The sequence below is a fragment of the Thermobia domestica genome, chromosome 6, assembly GCF_964235325.1.
Source record: "Thermobia domestica chromosome 6, izTheDome1.hap1.1, whole genome shotgun sequence".
NCBI classification, from domain to species: domain Eukaryota; kingdom Metazoa; phylum Arthropoda; class Insecta; order Zygentoma; family Lepismatidae; genus Thermobia; species Thermobia domestica.
The window spans coordinates 80,586,179-80,609,931 of record NC_137459.1 but is presented as its reverse complement, the minus strand read 5'-3'; the positions used below and the strand labels follow the sequence as shown (position 1 = coordinate 80,609,931).

At 33.5% G+C, this 23,753-nt stretch overlaps 1 protein-coding gene across 5 annotated transcripts in view; it reads right to left on the bottom strand.

The window, feature by feature from the left end:
* The window catches only part of LOC145688072 (cell adhesion molecule Dscam1-like), a 1,774,182-nt gene that overhangs the window by 510,195 nt on the left and 1,240,234 nt on the right, over positions 1–23,753 (bottom strand). For all 5 annotated transcript variants that reach the window (XR_014131839.1, XR_014131838.1, XM_081761792.1 and 2 more), the window contains exon 11: positions 6,627–6,802. Coding sequence is in view for 3 of the 5 variants with exons in the window: in XM_081761792.1 (XP_081617918.1) it covers positions 6,627–6,802 (176 nt within the window). In the remaining 2 variants the exon portion in view is untranslated. The remainder of the gene's footprint in view (positions 1–6,626; positions 6,803–23,753) is intronic.

The window sequence follows — 23,753 nt, the reverse complement described above, 5'->3', positions numbered from 1 at the left end:
TAAAAGTTTATTTTTATAGCATAGGTGATTGAAAATAAGCTTGACTTTATCATATACGGCATTTCATTCCAACCGGACCCGCAACTAAAACTATTAAATCGAAAGGGGCACTTTCCCACGTATCTTATATATTATAAATATGTACGCTGCCGACGAGACAATTTTCAAGAGGGGCCCATTTGTGTGTGTGTATGAGCGTGTGTGTGCAGTGGCGTACGCAGGAATTTATTTCGGGAGGGGTCCAAACTCAATATCTGTGTATTTTATACTGAAATTCCTAAACTTGTCCCAAAAATTAGGCTACATTTACAAAAAGTTGGAATTTCGGGGGTGGTCCGGCCCCCAGGAACCACCCCCTGCGTACGTCCCTGTATGTGTGTGTATTTCCTTAAAATTAATATTTTATACTTTCCATTTGTGGTATTCACTCCAAATTTGGTATACGCAGGTATCTTAACGAGGGACATAAAAGGGGAGAGAGATATTTTGCAATCGTTTCCGGTTTGAAGTAGACACTGTTGTCGCGAGACAAAATGTATTGTTGTCTTGTATGGACACTATATCGTGAAAAAGATGCCCATTGTTTCTTTCAGACTCTTTTTGGGGAACACCGCCTCCTCAGAGCGCCCCTGGCGAGATCAAAATAATACGTATATAATACAATAACAAATAGAATGTTATCAGCAGTGCCCCCGGGGTAATACTCCCCCCCCCTCGAACATTGCTTCCGATAGAGACACTGGTGATGCTCCATTTCCAATGCTACATATGTTTGATATTAAATACTTCAGTATCGTCTTGAAACTTTACACGAACATACTGCCTAGTTTCGAGACCATCCCAACAGTTAGCGTATAAATATATCCTTTCCGTCTATGTCTGTAATAACGAAAATATTTTGTTCACGCAATGCCAACAGAAATTATTTTCATAAAACAAAGCAACGTGATAAGAAAAAAAACGCAAGATAAAACAAGGTCGGCGGGGATTCGAACCCAGACCTGCTACTCAGAAACCAGACAATTTACCGCGGAGCTAACTTACTACGCTGAATCCTGCTTCTTCTATTCTACTCAATATACCACATAAGAGGAAAAATTAAGGCAATTCAAAAATATGGCAGTTTTGAATTCAAGATGGCGACTTCTCCAATGATTTGTTTCTTCACTTAAACTGAACTACGTCCTTAATAACATAGCGAAACCTGGCTTACCTACCAAGAGCACAACTTACAATTTTCATGGTTACAAATTTTTGAGCCGCCATTTTGAATCGAAGATGACGACTTTTCCAACATGTCGGAATTTTCCCCTCACATGCGCTGTACTCTACACACTTGAACGCAATTTCGTGATTCCACCATATCTACAAATTGTGTAGAATTAGACGCCCCCTTATAATATTCCTAGCACTTTCTTACACCGAACATGACTATTTTTTTCAAGTTTAAGGGCGGATTCGCAAACTACGCATCAGAATAAACATCACCTCGAAATTTCTACCTCCTAGATACAGCCATTACAAATTTCACATTTTTTCGATTTGCGCCGCGAAACGAAAACGAATTTTAATGCTCTGTTTTCTATCATAAACTATGTTCCTAGCTTCACTGCCTGACAAAATATGACGTTTCTATGGTGTGCGGAACTACTCTAAAAACCAGCATTTCAAAACGACGAAAAATTTCGACACTTCATTTACATGGAAAATGTCGCCTTTTTCGTGATATCGGAATTTTCCCATTACTCACATCCCATGAAGAACAAGTATGCAAAATTTGGTGTTTGTATGTTTTGTGGAAGTACGCAAACAATTAAGTGTGTTTCCGATTATAGAGGTATATAATTAGCAACCTTATCGTGATGGAAATGATGGCTTTTCCGTTTGTGTAAAAGTGAAGAATGAATTTTGTAAATAGGAGCACATTCATGCTGGTAATATACTGTACTAAACATATCATGGTTATAATGGTAATATCTCTAGGCTGAAATACAATATAGTAAGTGCTATTAGTGGTCTGCACTCCATCAGAAAGTTAATGGATGCAATTTAAACTTTGTATCTAACAGTTTAGTTGTAAGATATTAAGAATATATGCAAAGTTTTACGTAGCAGACATAATTTTAGATAATAATAATAGTTTTACATATTTTTTTTACGTCTAGAAAAAATATCTATTAGAAAATTCTTGCTCAACTTATTCGTCACTACTACTACTACTGCTACACTACTACTACTACTACTACTAATAATAATAATAATAATATAATAGCAATAATAATATATTACAAAATGACTCAAATACTTAGTGATAGAGCGAACACCTTTGGTGGTAGGAGTCCCAAGTTCGATCTCAGGTCATGCAAATTTGAGGTTGCAATGAAATCCGGATTTTGTCTAGGTTCTCCATTTTCTCCCACATTACCATTCCTCTAATTCTTTCATAATCATTCACTTCATTTATCATCTATGTCCTTTATTCTGAAGGACATAACTATAGGACGCAAAACCGAAAAAAATCAATTTAATTATATTTTAAACAACTTGTGAAATCTAAATATGCATTTTACTGATGAAAGAAACAATGAAAAACCTTACGCGTTGAGTGCACAAAGAAAACGTGGGATCTGAACCGTATGAGCTTCCACTCGTAATTGAATTCGAGTCGGTCGCGCTAAAGATGCATACGCTAATCGTATAGACATGATGAAACTAGTTATTTCTATTGTTGGGAAAACGTAGTGATTTTCTAGACAAACTCACAAATAGAAGAGAAGAATTAACCAAAGATTGACCCATGAATTTTCAAAAATGACGTCATTGGAAGAAAAAAATATTGAGCTACAAGGGTCGTCTAATAAGTTATCTACCTAGACAGGAAAAAGTGCAGATAGGCTCACCTAATCATGACTGTTTTTCGATGTAGTCCCCATGGAGGTCTATGCACTGTCGCCACTTTTTAGGCAGCGAAGAAATCGCCCCCCCCAAAAAAAAATGGTCTTTGTCATGGCCTGCAAACCACTGGGAAACAGCCTGTTGAATCTCGTTGTCCGACGAAAAACGTTGTTCCCGCAGGAATTTCCACTGCATGGACTTCTGCTTGCTCTCAGGACCCCAATGATGGATCCAAGTTCGTCCTCTGTCACCAGTTGAACCAGGAATTTGTCCATTGTTCGCGGCGTCACACAAACATTCGCTACGCTCCGTAACACAAACTCTCTGTTCACGGCCCTGTGTTGCTCCGACTGACATCAAATTACACAGCGAGGTTCCCCACAGTAGCCTTGGCGTGCGTGTTAGGCGCCATTATGTTCTGCACCACCTATTCTGTCTAAGTAGATAACTTATTGGACGCCCCTCGTATTCCTCGTTCTGGTAATTCCAGTTTTGAGAATTTCATGTTTTTTTTTTCCGACGCGGCCTTGAATTTTCCCCTAAAGGAACTGGTCTTGTTCAAGGTTACAAAAAATAATCAAAGGTGAATGAAATAGGTACATTTTCTGATATTACATATCATTACTGTGATTAAATCTTGTACTGTTAACAGGGAACCAGAATTATGTTTTGAAGTTAAACTACTGCAGAAAGGTTAGAGAAGCACTAAGTCTTTTGACCTTCGGGAAAAATATGCTGAATAGCCTGAAAATTCCATGCATGTAGCTAAAGTCCTTCTGGGACGAGCCGAGAAGTTATCATTTGCACTCTCTCGTAACATTTTTTCTTTGTTAGTGACGTATTGGCGTGTCTATATTTAAGGGTTATAAAACTGGCCAAATATAAGCAAATTGCGAGTATGTATGATTTAATACAAATTCACGTATTTTGATCCCAGTTGTGAGTGGGTATTAAGAAATTTAGGGAATTTTGTGTCAGATCTGATTCGGAATATTAAAGTTATATATAATACCAATAAAAGTGATTATTATGCATGAACAACAACAAAAAGAATGCAACTGGAATAACACCTCAAGAAGATTGGTACAAAACACAGTAAACAATTTCTAAGTACACAAGAGAACAAAGCAAAGAGAAATGTAAAAGAGAGAGAATAAAATAAATAATAAAAAACATCTTTCATACTTCACAGAAATTATTTCCTTGCACCAGATATATCATTTCACAACATTTTTTTAAGTAACAAATGCAAGGAACAACAAATTACGAATTATGTTCACCCCTCAAAGAAGAAGAAGAAAAAGTAAAGATGTCACACAAACAACACAGAGTAAAATACGTATAACCGACAGGAGCAATAAAAATAGATATTTTTTTAAGCTATCTCGAGTGAATTTCCTCGTTGCTATGCATATAGCGTGCGCCTATCCAAATACATTAGTGTCTAATGATACGAAGAATTTCAAATGAATACAAACAAAATTACAAGTGATTGTAATTTGATATTTTTTCCAAAGCTCTTATTTCGAAAAATTGCTTAGGTAAGTACAGCATCCAATTCCGTGGATGGTTTTCAAGAAAAGTGAATATCACAATGGCAATTTCAACAATTTGATATCTCAAATCGTTTCGGAGATGTGGTGGAAAGAGCTAAAATTTGCAAAATTGCTTAAAAGTATGTAATCGCTTGAATTTGTTGTAATTACATCTACCGAAAAGTATTGTTGTTATGTTATAAAAGTAAAACAAATTAAATAAAAAAAGTTTTATAAGTCCCACAAATACATCATTTAAGCAATATACCTATATCAAATTTTGCATTTGTTTTCGTATCTTCCGGATAGTTTGATATATCGTATTGCTGTAAACTGCAGTCGGCAATCGACAATCTATAAGTCTACTGAAAACCATGTACGTAATTCGATGTGATACTTGTCTAAACACTTTTTCAAAATAAAGTATTTTGAAAAACATCAGATTTTTAGTGCCTAGTAATTTTGCTTCTTGTTCGAGATAAGCCATATGATGATCAATGTATTCAACATTAAGATACAGTATGGATGTGCATTATCCTCCTCAGTCTTACTTGATGTTATTACTATTGTAGAATCCTCCAAAAATTTGGTTGGTTTTCGATGTTTGTGGTACTGTAACGCCCTTAACTTGCAACACTGAGTAATAAGTGTAATATTGTATGGTTTATTTTTATACTGTATATAGATTTGAAAAATGTAATAATCTGACGTAGTGCTATTTGGAATATACTGTAAAAAAAAGAAAAAAATGTGTTGGCAACACTTTTATATTTGTGCTATTACAGAGTATGCCAAGCAATGTACCCTGGCAATATTTGTATGGTATAATATTTCAGCTTTTGTTGTCAATTAGTTTAAAAGTTACAAAAGCTTATAAGAATAAATGGCCCACCTTTATATATATATATATATATATATATATATATATATATATATATATATATATATATATATATATATTGTATTTTAGTTAATCCTTTAGCTTCTAGGCTATATGAAACGTGGACCTACAGCCTAATGCAATTGACCAATTTACAGCAATATTTACGAAAGGCTAGATAGGCTTATAGTACACAAAATAAAACTCAATAAAAAGTATCCTTCTTGGTTTACAAATAAAAACATAAGGGAAATCAAGACAAAATTTTATCGCCACTCACAACTACGTAAAGGAAACTTTATCACGCTGAATTCTCTACTTTAAAAGGAGAAATGAATCGTGACATATAGTCAGTCGTGATATATAAATTTAAATCCAAAATGTCAAGATCACTTCAATCTGTTAGTTAATAACTATAAGATACGATAACTAGAAGGGAAAAAATAGTTGATGACATTCAATTTATTCATAAACTGTTAAGCAATAAATATTGATAACTTGAAACTCCTTTGTCAAATGCAAATCATGTCATCTAAGAAAGCAAGAACCAATTACATTCAGAACTTTTTCTATGAAATATTAAAGAAAAAACTGTTTAAATCCAGGACTGCAATTTTTTCTTGTGCTCTACTTATAGTTCAAAGTTGTGTTTACACTACACGCACGCCCAGAAACTTTTATTAGCAGGGATCCAAACTTTACGGGGTTCCAATACTACACGTTACTACGTTTATGTAGTATTGAAACGGTGTTATTCTACATCTGGAAAGACGATAAGTAATTATTAAGTATAGACACTTACATTATCAGAAAAAATATAGAGAATGATATTGTTTCTATAAATAAGAAGAGAGTGTGGGTGAAGTGTAAAATCAAAGCTGTATGCTGTACCAAATAGTTCTCTGTTAAACAAGTATATACTTCTATTAAGGAAAAGGTACAAATATGCGTAGAAGTTTGGGAAGTTTCCGGACCCACTGGAAGCTCGCGGGGGTTCACCTTTGGTTTATAACGTAATACCTTCTATACTTGCTATTCCTATTCATAAAGTTGTGTATACTCCTAGTGAATAGGAAAAGTTCATAAACCAAATTTTAGAAAAGAAAAAGCAATGTGACTTACGATTTTTGTGCAATCATCGATTCAATTACAATCGTTTTACACTGACATATAGGAATGTCCCTGTTTGCAATCTGTCCAGTACAGTGTTCTGTTGAGTTACTTTTTAAAATATATTTTGGCATGCATTCTTAGTATTGAGCACATACTGTCATTATAGTGAAACACATAAGATAAAAACAGAAAAACATACTTACCGTTAATTGTAAGCGTTGTGTAGATTCGTTCTGTACCAACACTATTGTTGAGGACACATGTGTATCGCCCGCTATCTTCAACCGTAGCACTGACTATGAAAAGGCTTCCTCCAACTTGTTTTACTCTTTCCCCAAGTGGCACAGGAATGTTTTTACCACCTTGAATTCGATACCACCTTAAATAAAGTAGATCTATATATGTTTTCTTTTTTCGTACATTATACACTACAATTAACAATTATAAATAAAATATAATATCAATAACATACACATTAAAACAGTCGTTCATTTGAAGCTAATTAATACTTATACTAGGTATGCATTAATTGCAAATTTGGAGCAAAGCTATGGATCTTCATTGATTATCCATAGAATTTTTAATGCATCAATCGTTTCCATGAAACAACATGGCATGTAAATAGTGAATTTGGTATATCAGCAAAAGGAATAATGACTTTGAAAAATTGTGTTAGCAGAACAAAACAATTTGATCTATTTCTAATGCTGAAAATTCTATTTTCATTTGTTTATAATGATAATTCATGCGACAAATACTTTCCAAATGTGACGTCTATAGGCATCCCGTATTTCGGTGATTATTCCTCAATTGTATGTCCGATAGAGACATGTGACGCATACGACACTCAGCACGCGCTCTCGAACCATGTCAAATTTCGTGGAAAACGTTTCAGGCATCTCGAGGGAGTGTTCGGATAAGCAAACGCATAGATCGAGAAAATAGAAGCTTCGTTGCAGCAACTATTGGACAGATATCTCGAATTCGGAAACATATTTGACCTAATACTGTATTTTGGTATTAAAATGCTTTTCATTACTGAATAAAATTTGATGATGTATGTCAAAATGGTAAACATGCTTCCCTTTGTCTTCATGATACCGTAAAGGCATAAGGCGTAAGACACACGTGTTATGCGACCTGTGGCCCATCAGCATGAGTTTGCATGGATCTCTGAGACTATACTTGTGTCTTACTCTATATGGCTGTTAGTACATCTGTGTTTGTGTGAGTTTGCTGGTCAGAATGGTTGAGCCGGACATAAAATCAGTCAGGAGACACGTTTTCCCTGCCATCATTTTTGAGTTAAATTTAAACTGGTGTCATAGACTAATACGTTATGCAAACTTGTGACGCTGAACCATTGATGTAGTTAGTTCTAAAGTGTTTGGTTTGCCGAAACTGTTTTATGTATATGCAAAGTCTGTCCATGTGTCCGTCTGTCTGGAAGACAAAAAAGGAAGTCACAAGAAACAACTTGACAGATCACCGTCAATTTTGGCCGGGATGTAAAGGGTTAACAGTTAGGAAACGAGTTCGATGATGAATGATATTTGAGCCGGAAGTGGTAGGAATACACAAATTATGGTTTTGACTTTATTCACTATAGAACAAAAAACGGATAATATCTACATTGCAAAAAAAAAAAAAAAAAAAAGTTTTCTGCAATCAAATAACCGCCCCAAGAATAAATTCCATGTATACACAGTGTTCCGAAACAACACTGACAACGTTTGGGAGGTGATTCCTGACAGCAGTCTTATCCAGGCGCACTAACCTGGGTGCACAAATGCTTATTTCGGAGCTCTAGGGTGCAGAAAACATTTTTTTTAATATATAATTTTAAAGGTCCGTATAGCTCCAAATCTATGGGACCTACCGTAGTTCGGTCAAGACTTCACTTGGGAACCAACATGTGCGCTATCCAAAAATACAGGTTTCAGAATCCTGCGGTACTTCCGAAACTATTTTTATAGAGGCAGGTTGTGAGTACTTCAAATTATGTACCTATAGCCAAATTCCCTCTAAAACAATTGTTTAACGAGTACCGTAGGATTCTGAAACATGGATACTTATATAGGGCACATATTAGTTCCTAAGTGAAGTCTTTCCCAGGTCCCACAGTTTTCTAGCTATGGACCTTCAAAGTTCATTTTTTCATGTTTTCGGCAGCCTATAACTCCGAAAGCATTTGTGCAGCCAGGTTGGTCTATACTTATTGTCTTATCTTGGTGTCAGGAATCAGCTCCCAAAAGTTGTCAACCACTTCCGATTTTAATTGATCTCTATGGAGTAAAAAGGCAATAGCTAGTGAGAAGCGTTTTGCTGCAACCAGTTAAAAGTTCCAATAGCATATTGTATTCTTACTCTAATATACCTACTAAAACCAAAAGTGGTAAAATGTACTACCACTTTCGGTTTGAATATAATTGATAAAGTGTCACACCATACAAACCAAACTTCTTGACCTGATATGCACTTGACACTCCTACTTGTTAATTAACACACACTTGTAGCTGTAAAAAATATTTTCACTGAGAGTAATATTTATTTTAAATCATGGTAAAACTTAGGAAATTCTATGGTAGAATACATGATTTCACCTGACATCGAAAATGAAATTTGTATAAAATGATACTACTACTACTACTACTACAACTACTTCTTTTATTACTACTACATAACAACAACTACTACTACTATTGCTACTACTACTACTACTACTACTACTTCTACTACTACTACTACTAGCACTACTACTACTACTACTACTAATAATAATAATAATAATAATAATAATAGGGGACACGATGGCTCATTGGCAGAGCGCTTGCCTCTACTGCGTGGGGTCCTTGGCTCGATCCCCGCCAAAGTAAGTTTCTGGTGAAGAACATTGTGTCCACGGATTTTCTTGGGGTACTTATCTTTCCTCCCACTTTTTCACTCCACCAATTCTTTGATCATCATTAATTTGTTTCAATCATCGTCTCCCTTAGCCTGAAGGACTTAAACGTGGGAGGTTAAACTGAAAGATTTCATTTCATTTCAATAATAATAATAATAATAATAATAATAATAATAATAATAATAATAATAATAATAATAGTAATAATATGGAAGCATTTGAAGATATTATACTACAGGACATTTACAAGATATTATTATATATTTAAAAAAAAATACTAAATATAAGTATCGCGGAAATATGTTTAATTAGGCATTCCATCCCTGTTTTATTTACTCTACCTTACGTTTCAAACACGGATATAATACATGTGTAAGACAGTATAATTGTAATTTACAGTTAGTTTACAATATAGTACTTAACTATAACAAGTAACTTTGATAGTAATTTTCCATGCGTACTATATCCTTGATTTTTGTAGAAATTCGTAGCTCTTAATGAAGAAATTATTGTCGTTAATATCTGTTGTAAAAATATGTAACGCAGATGTGTAATACGTAACTGGTAATTTGATTTACTATGTATGTTAAACTTTACTATGCTCTTCAGTTATTATGCATATGTGTGCTCATCGATTTTTATTTTTTTTTTTAATTTTTGGTTCCTCTGCATATCTATACATATATTAGAGCTTGTACTCGAGTGTGCAGTGAAGTGTGGGCTCCCTTGTCAGGGGAAATTTTCGGTTGACAAAAGACTACGTAAACAGTTGACAACAATCGACAACCTCATTTGGTGGCCGACTATCAGCAAGAGTTTACACAGTGGTTTGAGTAAGAGGCATAATGATCCCGTTCCAGTTTGTTTTAGCTAATAGACTAGTCACTTTATTCCAATCCACCAACATGGAAATTCTGGATTATTACATTACTAGATCTATTACTTTGTTCTGTTTAAAAAAAAATGATGAGAAATTTCAATAATTTTGATATATTTTAGACTTCCAAACTATACTATGCGTAACTATGTAAAGCCTTAGGGAACAACTCTGTCCGTCCGTCGAACCGTATCAGAGCAAAGGAAAATAAAAAGTAATGAAATATATGTAGCCGCTGATAAAGGCATATGATTTATTAATCTACAATCTATATCCTGAAACTGAAAGTGTCTATGTTTGTGACTCTTAATCTCTCGAACCCCCCGACCGATCTCTATCAAAGTCTCAACATAGATGAGGTTCAGGCCTGGGATGGTTTCCATTATATCGCTTTCACGGTTCAATCTAGGGGAGGGGGAGACATTTAAACAATATCGAAAATGACCTAGCCTATATAAGTGTCGAATCCAAGCTTTCGGGGTTGCTGAGATGAACAGTGATTCTTCCGATGCCATTTAAATCCATGCCACTAGAAACAAAAACAACATATTTCGTGGGTACCAAACACATGAGATAAGGATTTAATTTGTGCTTTTTTATTTTAACCCAGTGAATCGGGTAAGCGATGCTAGTACTTCTATATAAAAGAATAGAAGTGGGCGAGTCATCATCGTTCAGGACATATTACTGTAGGAATTAAAGTGAAATTTTAGAAAAAATATTGCTTTTGTTACGAAAGCAAGGAATATTTTTTCCTCTGGAAACACCCATCCTAAGGGGGTAAAGAGAATTCAAAATTTTCTCTAATAAAGTGTATCTCACGAGTTCCTAGCGCTAGATACAAAACTCGGTATTTGAACTCCTCATAAGAAATAAGGGAGCACATGTTTCACTGTTTTCGAAAATTCCACTCACAAAGTAGGAAAGGAACTTTTGAAAAAAAAAGTACTCAAATTTCCTTTTCTTTAACCAGAAAGTGCCGAACGTGAAAATTCATTTAACTTCGAGGTCTGTGTTTGTGCTTTGGTCTATTCACTTTAAATAAAAAAATAAAGATAAGAAAACAATATTTCAGCGTTTCTGATAATGAAGCTCTGAAAAGAAAGAGAGTAATTTCAATAATATTCAAATTTCCCTCTATTTATTCATATGGTGCCAAACGTGGAGATTCGCTTAGATTGGATATATAAAATACGGATTATGACTTAAAAATAAGAGAATGCGTGTTTAAGTGCTTTAAAAAATTGCGCTTCTAAGAAGATAAATCTGGATCATTTTGTATAATATCTAAATTTCCCTTCATTTATTCAAAAGGTTCTGAAAGTAGGGATTTCCTTAAGTTGGAGATGCAAAATTCTATTGCTTAGATTGGATATATAAAATACGGATTATGACTTAAAAATAAGAGAATGCGTGTTTAAGTGCTTTAGGAAATTGCGCTTCTAAGAAGATAAATTTGGATCATTTTGTATAATATCTAAATTTCCCTTCATTTATTCAAAAGGTTCTGAAAGTAGGGATTTCCTTAAGTTGGAGATGCAAAATTCTATTTATAAACTCCTAAATAGAAGTAAGGGAATATGTTGTGTTTCAGTGTTTCAGTAGTTTTTTCTTCTAAGAAAAAAAGGAGGTCAATTTCTATAATATTGAAATTTCTCGTTATTTATGCACAAAATGTTGAGCGTCCAGAAACAAAGGAATAGGTATCCCTGAGTTTTCAAAAATTTTATTTTTGAGGGCGAAAGAATTTCAATTTCAATAATTTTAAAAGTTCTCTTTATTTCTTCACAATGTGAGAACTTGCTTAAGTTGGAGATGTAAAATTCGGTTTATATACTCTTAAATAAAATAAGATAATACGCGTTTAAGCACTTTCGAAAATTTTGCTTCTAAGAGGGAGAAGAGTAACAATTTTAATAATACTAACTTTTCGTTTTCTTTATTTACAAGGTGCCTAACGTTTAAGTCTGGGGTATGAATTTCAGTAAACTCCTACAAAATAAAAAAAAAAGCAATATTGGAACACTTTCGAAAATTCCTCTCCTAAGAGGGAAATAGGCGATATTTCTATAATGTTAGAATTTCTACTGAAGTTTCTGGAATATTTGATTTTCCATTGTTTACTCCAAAAAAGACTCCTTAATGCAAGGATTTGCGTAAGTTGAAGGTGTGAAATTCGTGACATAAATTCTTATTTAAAAACAAGATAAAAACGTGTTTCAGGGTCTTCGAAAATTTTACTCCTCGAAGGGGACAACGGCAATATGTACTATTATATGGAAGAATCAAATTGATTTACTGATAATAGAGGTGAAACTAATATATGTAAAAGCATGAAATTTCTACCCCCCCAAAAAAAAACTCCTTTTATTATGAGAACAATTAATAAGTTTTTTTTCAATGCTTATGCCAATGAAAGATAAAGAAAACTTTATTTCTTTAGTTTTATTTAGAACAGAATGCCATGTAAATGCCTGAAGCTAGAGAGATGAAACTCAACATATAAACTCTTCATTAAAAGAAAGTAGGAACGTGTCTCAGAATTTTTTTTTATATTCCCGTTTTAAGACGAAAGGAACATTTTATACATCCTTTTTTCTTCATCATCAGGGAAACTTTAAAATTAATTTTGTTATATATTTAACATCTTTCTCGAGCTGGGCTTCAATCAACACTTTGGATAAAAGGATTGTCCTAAAAGAGTAGAAGGTTCAAAATGAATGAGAAAAATGGTGAGCCTCTCAAGTTAGGAGGACGAAAATCTCTATATAATTCCTAATTACAAATGAGCGGATACGTGATAAAGCATTTTCGAAAATTCCAGCTTTAGGGGAGGGGCTGCAACTTTTATATTTTCTTTTCATCATATTGGCATATATTGTGTCTGTTGTTTGTGATCGAACTGCGGAAAACGAGTTACTGACTTTAAATTAAACTTGAAATATAATTCCATCCTCAAAGTCTTTAGTTTGTCACATTTATTAACAGGTGTATTTTAATTGGAAAGGGGAGTTTAAAAAGTATACCAAAGATATATTATCTTATGGATCTTTCAACTTACACTTTCATTGACGAGAAGAAATCATAAGACGAGAAGGGATTTAAATATTTTTCATAAATCATGTGTGAAGAACAGGTATTACAGTTATTAGGATACAAAACGAATTCAAGTAAAGTGTTACTTAGAAACTATTTTATATATATATATATATATATATATATATATATATATATATATATATATATATATATATATATATATATATATATATATACAGACTGTTCCATAATTCGTGTTATTTTCTACAGCGCTGGGAGAAGATGAAGTTTATACACTATTAATGTAAAATTTGGCACTCTTATTGAGAAATATCTGAATTTTTCGAATTTCTAAAGAAAATAAGAGAAAATTGATGTTTAGCCCCCCTTTTAGGGGTGTAAACACGAAAGTTCATTGTCCTTATGGGAGATTCAATGTTAAATTTTAGAAACAGTTTTCTCCAATAATTATTCGTGAAGATTTTCGAGCAAATGAGTTGTATTTGTTGCAAAATGCAAAAACACTCATTCACAAAGCTAGTAAAGCCGTTTCAAGCATTATTTTGCGAAGGTCCCCCTTTTGGGGGGCAAGGGGCGTAAAAACGTGGTGAGTGATATGTTACCAAAATCCCAAAATTTATTTTCGGAATGCCAGTAAGCGTGAGATTAATCACAAATGTCACAGAATTAATGCTCCAATGTCCTTACATGTAAGAGTGACTGATAATGGGGCTACAGCCCCCTTTCAAAAATAAAAAATCACCATAAATATTCTTAGTAGGGACATACGAGAAGAAGGTATTTTTGTTAATTAATGTGAAATTTGGCGTCATTGTATCAAATAAGTATGCGTTTTTCAAATCTGGAATGTTATTTTGATAACGCGACGCCTTAGGGGGGCATAGGGGGCGAAGCATTTGATGATGGATCTTTATAAAAATTCAAAATTTTGTTCCGGAAATACCAGTGAGCGTCAGATTTTTCACCACTGTCACAGAATTAATATTCTAATGCTCCTTGCATGTGCCAGTGACTTATATGGGGCTATAGCCCCCTTTCAAAAATAAAAAAAAATCACCATAAATATCCTTAGTAGGGACATACGAGAAGAAGGTATTTTTTTTAATTAATGTAAAATTAGGCGTCATTGCATCAAAAGAGTATGCGTTTTTCAAATCTGGAATGTTATTTTGATAACGCACCGCCTTAGAGGGGCACAGGGGGCGAAGCATCAGATGATAGACCTTTATAAAAAAAATCCAAATTTTGTTCCGGAAATGCCAGTGAGGGTCAGATTAATCACAAATGTCACAGAATTAATATTCCGATGCTCTTTGCATGTCCCAGTGACTTATATGGGCTACCGTCCCGTTCCAAAAATCACAAAAATTCACAATAAATATGTCATAATTAATACGTAAGTTGTCATTATTGCAAAACAAAATAAAAATAGAATAAACCTGGAAATTACTGTAAATGAATAACTTCTGTCAGTGTAACTGATTATGCATATAGCTTTGTTGTTATGGTATCACTGGAATATAATCAAAGAATTTTATATTTTTAAAAATCAATTAGAGCTCTTTTTATAACAGGAAATCTCACACACAAATCACCTACGTATTTTCTACACACTTAAGCAGAACCATCTCGAAATAGAACACAAAATGACAATGGAAAACGTAGCAGGAAAAAAAATCTTAATGAAAAGTAAGATCTTAAAAATTAAAATGAGCTTTAAGTTTCAATATTGTTTGCTTTATTCGTAAAAAGAAAAAGCATGTATTTTCATTACTTCTTACACAATAACCGTATTATCCAACTTTCCATATACAACTTACTCGTATGTACTGCAGACGTAATACACACGGACACATGGTTGTAATAGAAACAAATGTTTCCCGAGGAATAAGAATCAGTTGCTGGAAATTATTCTTTGTTGGAAACTACTCTTTTTAGCTCTACTATTACTAATTGTTTAAAAAGATCATTAACCTAAGTGTAAAACCCATAAAATCAACTTACTTTTATTCGGCATGCCCTCCTGAACGAGCAAGACATAAATTAATGCGATTTACTAAAGAAACTGTGAACACCTTCTCCAACATATCTGGAGTGATCATCTCTATACTGTGGACAATCCTCTGTTTCAAGTCCTCTACACTGTTACATGATTTTTGGTATAGACAATTTGTTTTAGGAATCCCCACAAGAAAAAATCGCATGGTGTAAGATCCGGACTTCATCGTGGCCATTCGACACTTGACCCCATAGAAATAATCCGTTCCCCAAATTTCTCTCTCAAAAGATTTATAGTCGTATTTGAGCGATGCGCTGGCGCTCCATCTTGCATAAACCATAATTCATCACTTTGACCTAAATTTAAACGATCAAGTTCAGCAAATACTTTTTTCTCTTAGTAGCTTTTGGTATGATGACGTTGTTACATTTTCATCAAAAAAGAAAGGTCCATATCACCTCAGTCGCAGTTATACCACACCAAACCATTATTCCTCGTTTATCCATTGACACTTCTGATCTCACGTTCGGCTGTATCGATGACCAATATCTTGCATGTGATGAGGACACAGAACCATTTAAGAAGAATTCTGCTTCATCGGAAAACATCACTTGAAATAAGAACATAGGGTTTTCATTTAACTTTTCGATAAACCAGTTACAGAAATAAACACGATCACCATAACCACTTGCACACAATTCAGAAACCATTCGGGCCTTGTATGGTTTTACCTTCAAGTTTCTTAAAATTCTTTGTAGCGTAGATTTCTTAATATTTAAGCCTAAGCTTCGACGAGCAAGGGATTTCCGCGGTGAACTAGTAACAGATAACAACACCTGTCTTTTTGTTTCTTCTGTAGATACACTTGGAGTTCTTCCTGCACTTTTTCTAGATGCAAGATGGGCAGTGTGAAAATAATTGCTGCGGAACTGTTTGTACAAATGGTGAATTAGCATATCGTGTACTTTTAATCTGAGTTCTTTAACTATACGGGATCTTGTTGCTCTTGCAGATTTTTCTGATAAAATGTACCATTCAATTACATTAGCACGCTGATCCTGAGTTAAAGACTGCATGATCGAAGGACACTACAGTATGAATGCACTCTTAAAGGATACTGGAAACGACAAGTAATTATCAACTGATTAAGCCAGTCTATTCACCTACTATGTAATGTCCATTTCCGAAGAAGTCAATCTAACCCAGGTGTTGATTACAGACACGAAATCCTATTGAACTGTCAACACGTTAACTCGTAAATCGTTGGTGTATTGCGATAAGAAAAGGTCTGAAACTGTTGTCAGCACACATGAACAAGAAGTTGAGTCAGGAATTAGAGGGTGTTTTATAAACAAAAGTTTGTTGACATTGCTTAAAATCAGCTTACAGTGGGATGCCAACAAATGATTCGGACGTGTTCTAGTGCTTCTTAAACATACATCTCTTAGCATGCATTCTGAATAGGCCAGAGAGAAGCATGGAAGGTAATAAAACAAAGTGGTGTGGTTCTTTAAATGATTTTGGGATCGGGAAGGGGGAATTGAATCACTAAAGTGGTCACTGGCACATGGAAGTAGCTTCTAAGCATTAATTTTGGTATATTTCCAAATATTTTGACGCTCACGGGAAATAACGAAAAGTTTGAATTTTTCTTACTGTCTATCTTCCCTAATTTGGAGGTTTGGCGTAATAAAACTAGAAACGCATGTACCATCATAGATGAAAGGGGAGGAAGAAGAGGAATGGTATCGTATTTTCTACCTGAAGCTGCTACTTTACAGCAAAATTCGTATAAATATAGAGCATACTGCTTTCCGCATTTTACATTGAAACTTCAGTTAGGCCAATCAAATTTTGAGTTTACGCCACTAAAAGAGATCAACACATGACCATTATCATATTGTCGCTTTAGCTATTTTTCTAAACAAACATTTTTCGACAATAATGCCAAATCTCACTTTAATAATGAAAAATATTTATCTTCTGCAGTAGGTCCTTGCGTATAAGAACATTCATCATGAATTTCTATTGTTTTATGAAAGGGGATTGTAGCCTAATATCAGTCACTGGTACAGTCCGCAGCAAAAAACCTGCAACATGAGCATATATGTTTATTGTGAAACGACAAAGTCTTTTGCTGCAAAATAAGTGTGCAGGGGAGGACGCCGAGGTTTCTCCTGGCGTGATTCATGCCACTTAGACGTTATGTTGATTCCTTGTGCTGTTAGTCGTAGTTTCACAATAAACTTACATGCTCATGTTGAAGGTTCTTTGCTGCGGATTGTACATGGAAATAGCATAGGAACATTAATTCTGTGCGCCTTGCAATTAATTTCATGCTCATTGGCACTACCAAAATAAAATTCGGATTTTTTATACTTCGGCTCCTGTGCCCTCCAAAGACAAAAATTCCCAACCGCGCCCTTTGTCCCCTGTTACCAAAATAACATTTCAGATTTGGAAAATACCTAACTTTTTATTACAATAACGCCAAATTTCACATTAATCGACCAACAGAAAAAAAGCTTCTTCTGGTATGTCCCTGTTAAGGATATTTATCGTGATTTTTGGTGGTTTGTGGAAGGTGGCTGTAGCACCACATCAATCACTGGCACATGCAAGGAGCATCGGAATATTAATTCTGTGTCATTTGTGATTAATCTAATACTCATTCACACTTCCAGAATAAAATTTGGAATTTTTATAAACATCCATCATTTTATGTTTCGTCCCCTGTGCCCCCCTAAGGCGGTGCGTTATCAAAATAACATTCCAGATTTAAAAAACACATACTCTTTTGATACAATGACGCCTAATTTTACATTAATTAAAAAATACCTTCTCCTCGTATGTCCCTACTAAGGATATTTATGGTGATTTTTTTTTATTTTTGAAAGGGGGCTATAGCCCCATATAAGTCACTGGCACATGCAAGGAGCATTAGAATATTAATTCTGTGACAGTGGTGAAAAATCTGACGCTCACTGGTATTTCCGGAACAAAATTTTGAATTTTTATAAAGATCCATCATCAAGTACTTCGCCCCCTGTGCCCCCCTAAGGCGGTGCGTTATCAAAATAACATTCCAGACTTGAGAAACGCATACTTATTTGATACAATGACGCCAAATTTCACATTAATTAACAAAAATGCCTTCTTTTCGTATGTCCCTACTAAGGATATTTATGGTGATTTTTTATTTTTGAAAGGGGGCTGTAGCCCCATTATCAGTCACTCTTACATGTAAGGGCATTGGAGCATTAATTCTGTGACATTTGTGATTAATCTCACGCTTACTGGCATTCCGAAAATAAATTTTGGGATTTTGGTAACATATCACTCACCACGTTTTTACGCCCCTTGCCCCCCAAAAGGGGGACCTTCGCAAAATAATGTTTGAGACGGCTTTACTAGCTTTGTGAATGAGTGTTTTTGCATTTTGCAACAAACACAACTCATTTGCTCGAAAATCTTCACGAATAATTATTGGAGAAAACTGTTTCTAAAATTTAACATTGAATCTCCCATAAGGACAATGAACTTTCGTGTTTACACCCCTAAAAGGGGGGCTAAACATCAATTTTCTCTTATTTTCTTTAGAAATTCGAAAAATTCAGATATTTCTCAATAAGAGTGCCAAATTTTACATTAATAGTGTATAAACTTCATCTTCTCCCAGCGCTGTAGAAAATAACACGAATTATGGAACAGTCTGTATATATATATATATATATATATATATATATATATATATATATATATATATATATATATATATATATATATATAAGTGGTTATAATTAAAATAACAGGATTCAGAGTGGTAGAACACACGTTGTAACGAGTGTAGAAGTCTGAAACTTCGTAGATATACTAATTAGGCAATGCGCTCGCAAATGTGGTGTTTCTCGGCTTATTATGTACTGCATGCAAAAAGAAAGAAAACACTGATCATACATGAATTAGAAACTCCACCCGAAAGTAGGCTCAGTCTTGCAAACGGTGCGAGATATTGAAAAAAAATCCCCTTTACGGTACCCCTAACCGATTTTTATCAAGACGTCTTTCACTTGTGCATGTAAACGGACATGTACAGATGTTGTGAGGAATGACAAGGAGATTCATGCTCATATGTGAATAATGCGCTGTGTAGAGAGCTCAGGTTTAGCTAGTAACAACAACAATAATAATAATAATAATAATAATAATAATAATAATAATAATAATAATAATAATAATAATAATAATAATAATAATAATGTTAAACACAAACAAACTCTTTGCTGAGCAAAACAATATATTCACATAAAAAACTACATACGTGTTAGTTGGCGAAACTGTAACACGTATGTAGTTTTTTATGTGAATATATTGTTTTGCTCAGCAAATAATTTGTTTGTATTTAAGTATATACAAAGCAAAGCTTCTACTTATGAAAAATAATAATGTGATTATATATAAACTATAAAACTATTTTCTGCATTCTAAAACGGTCACATATTTATCTAGTGCTAATATTCTAAGCATTTCTCATCTAATACACATTAGTGCAATGGTTCCACATTTCAAATTTATTCTATAGCTCGGCTGATTTCGAAGTGGAATACTATATATATAATTCATAAAGATCCGGAAAATACCTTAGTAATATTATGCACTGACTGATTTAAACTGTAAAGGTGATATGACAGTTAGTACTGCCTATAGAGAATGAAATCAGTAATAAAATTACACCCATCTTTCTGTGGAACGTATAATAGTCGACAGAATCAATTTATCTACCATTCACATGATCTAATTTAGATGTATGACCTCACGTCACAAGCTTGTCACACTGATTATTCTGATATCAACAATGATAAGATCCCTCACTCTTACGATTCGATAGCACAGTGTGAACACATGTAACATACAATGGTTTTGGTTACATTTATAATAACATTATATATATATATATATATATATATATATATATATATATATATATATATATATATATATATTTATATATATATTTATATATATATATATATATATATATATATATATATCATTTCAACTTTAATGAGTTAGGTGACACAAATATATATATATATATATATATATATATATATATATATATATATATATATATATATATATATATATATATATATATATATATATATATATATGAGTTTTATAAGTGACAAATCTTAAACCTGTATCTACTGTTTATGTTTAGCATTTTACGTTCACCCAGAAGGTGTTCAAGGTTTGAATGTGGCCCAATACAACAACACAAGAACATGTAATGTTTATGGTTTAGTAAGGCGAATAGAGTCTTTGTATGCAGATTAGAAGCTGTGTTTGTATCTTTGTGACAATATGCACGGACACACTATTTTAGCCAGGTCAGTAATATGTTTAAACTAGGAACGAAGATTTAAAGTAACACATACCTGTACAGTTATTAAATATCCACCACTACATATATATATATATATATATATATATATATATATATATATATATATATAATACAAAAAAGGGGAGGTGTTAACATCATTATAAATCGAGCTAGCATTTTTTTATGCTTGCCTTCAAAGGGTTTGTTAAAATTTGAAACAAAGATGCAATACTACTACCTGTACAAAACTAGGTAGGAAATGTAATTCGTTCTCAGAAAGTGAAGTAGTTTTTTTTTGTTTTTGTTTTTAAGATTTCTACGGAATTAAGAACATCCAAAGGCAAGGTGAACACATTTTTTGGTACGTAAACCGTGAAAACACTAACTAAACGACTTGCAAGAAAGGTGATTCTACATCAATGAGTAATTACTGTTTCATCTCCAAACAGAAAAATCAGATTCCTGTATGTAAGACAATGTTTTAAATACTTTAAGTATATCAGAAAAAGTCATGAGAACTGCGTTGGAAAAGAAAGAAAGTACAGTTGTTGCCAAAGATAAGTAGGGAAGCCGGGAAATACAAATAGTGGGAGAAGATGGACGAAGAATGGAAACAATTTCGAAACATTTGTCAAGATTTCCTCGCACGGAGTCTCATTATTGCCGGAAAATTTGAAAAGGGGCTACCTACACCCTGATTTGAACAAACCGAAAACGGTGAATATGTTTAATACCAGTCATTTGCAAGATGAATATCACTCCATCAGTTTCAAACAATACGTTCCTTCTTTCACGGAACTGCACGTGTCAGGATTGTACAGGAACCCACTGTTAAGGGTAACCATGTATTATTTTATGAATCTTTGTTCCACTGAAAAAACAGTCAAAAAATGCTTGTGTTCATGAGTATTGAGTTATTGCAAATCTCTTTATTTCAATTATTATGTTAAAAAATAAAAACATTTTTTAAAAAAGAATATTAGATATTTGGAACTAAACAGAAACTTCAAACAGTACTTGTAATTTCAGATATTCATTCCATGAGAATTTTGTTCTTTTTTGCTTTATTGTTTTTGGGATATTTGCACGTAAATATAGCACGAAACTAATAAATATTCCCAATATTAATCTGTATATCATGACCAAAAGAAAAAAAGCTAAAATAAAAGCCTATACTCTATGTTAGATATCAATTCCATAACTTCACTAGGTGGCGTAACTCAGCAGAATCACCACGCAACTGATTTCGTTCACACGACGAAGAGGCGTATCTCATTTTTGTAAACAAATGAGGGGTTAATGTTTAAAATATTCGAAGCTTACAATACTACTTTACAAGAGTTGTCCTTACTGCAGTTACGCAAGTTGAAATCATTTCCGTAATTTGTAAACTGAAGAAATACTGCAAACACTTTAAAATTCTCTCCTGAAAAATTAAAAAAAAAAAAAAAAATGAGATACGCCTCTTCGTCTCGAAAGGGACAATATTAAGGACCACCAGTTGGACGGTCTTTTGTATTTGGGAAAAAGCGTACCTCGATGTTTACTTTCACGCTTATAAGTGAAAAAAAAAAAAAACACGTGAAATGTACCGCGACAAATTACATCGCAGCACACGTTATTCCGAGCACAAAAATCGTAGAGCTGCCAGTTCCTAAAACTTCCGACTTCTCTCCTAAGCATTAGGTATCCATTGTTGTCAAGTCTTACATCTTGCCTACTTTGGACTCACCTTGTAATCAGGGCATATCTGAAAACACTGTTGAGAGCATATCTGAGAATAGGTCACTGTAGAGAATACCCAGTACACCTACTGAACAACGATGAAATATGCATTTTTGGATTATGTATGCGTGACTTCCCTTACGCTGATAAGAACCACCATCCGCAGTTTCTCGAATTCGAAATAGGACCTGTTGAAATCAAGCTTTTTCGCAATTTTGACAGCCCTAGCTCTGAAACTGTGCACTTTTCCCCATAGGTCTATATGAACTTTTTCTTTTATTTTGTTGTGAGGAATCGCATCTTTCACTTTGTCAGTATAATTCATTAATACTCTGTATATATATATATATATATATATATATATATATATATATATATATATATATATATATATATATATATATATTCTCCTTCATCTTTCCGCTCTCAATTTAGTTGGATTTATGAGCACTCCTTGTGTTGGATGAAAACCTTAAATTTGCAGCGATTAAATATAAAGGGTAACAGAAAATACTTAAAATTATAATATAATGGAAGAACGAAAAAGTAATGTGTGCAGTTCAATTAACATAGTGTGGATATTGTCGTGTAAAATGAATAATATCATCAAGGTAGGAAATCGTTGTTGAAGAAGAAAAAATATAGTATCATGAAGAAGAGACATATATTCTCAAGAGTACCTACACGCACGTATATATATATATATATATATATATATATATATATATATATATATATATATATATATATATATATATATATATATATATATAATATTACTATATATATAGTAATATAACACTGTCCTTCCACATTCCAAATGGCTACCGCTATTTCACACTACGGTGATTTACAGCAATTTTTGAGAGGAAATTCTCATTGTTCCGTTTTCGGTCGATAGCAGACGGAACTGAAAGAAAAAGCATTTCTTCCACTAGCTTTTCTAGCGAATATCGACATCTTTAAGCGTGGTCCATTGTGTAAATCACATAAACTTTCAAAGAAGAACAAGCCGTTAGAGAAATTCATGCGAATCTTCTAATGCAAGTGGAAAATTGTTGGGGAAAAAAATGAGGGGAATAACTTTCATATAGGCTAATCTAATGCGTAGAAATACACTTATGAGCTTTAATCTTTGAGGAAGAAATTTCAGCTACATTATAAAGAATACTGATTGTGTATAGAAAATAATGTGTTGTTTGTTTCCTTATCTGTTTTCTTTGGTTGGTTAGAGTTCAAAGTCATTTGCAGCAGCAAGAGTATACAGGACGTGAATGTACAACTTTATTTGGAACAAGCACCCTATAAGTTACCACTAAGAATTCAACCCGGGCTCTCACACAAAAAAAGGCACTATTATGCTAACCATATAACC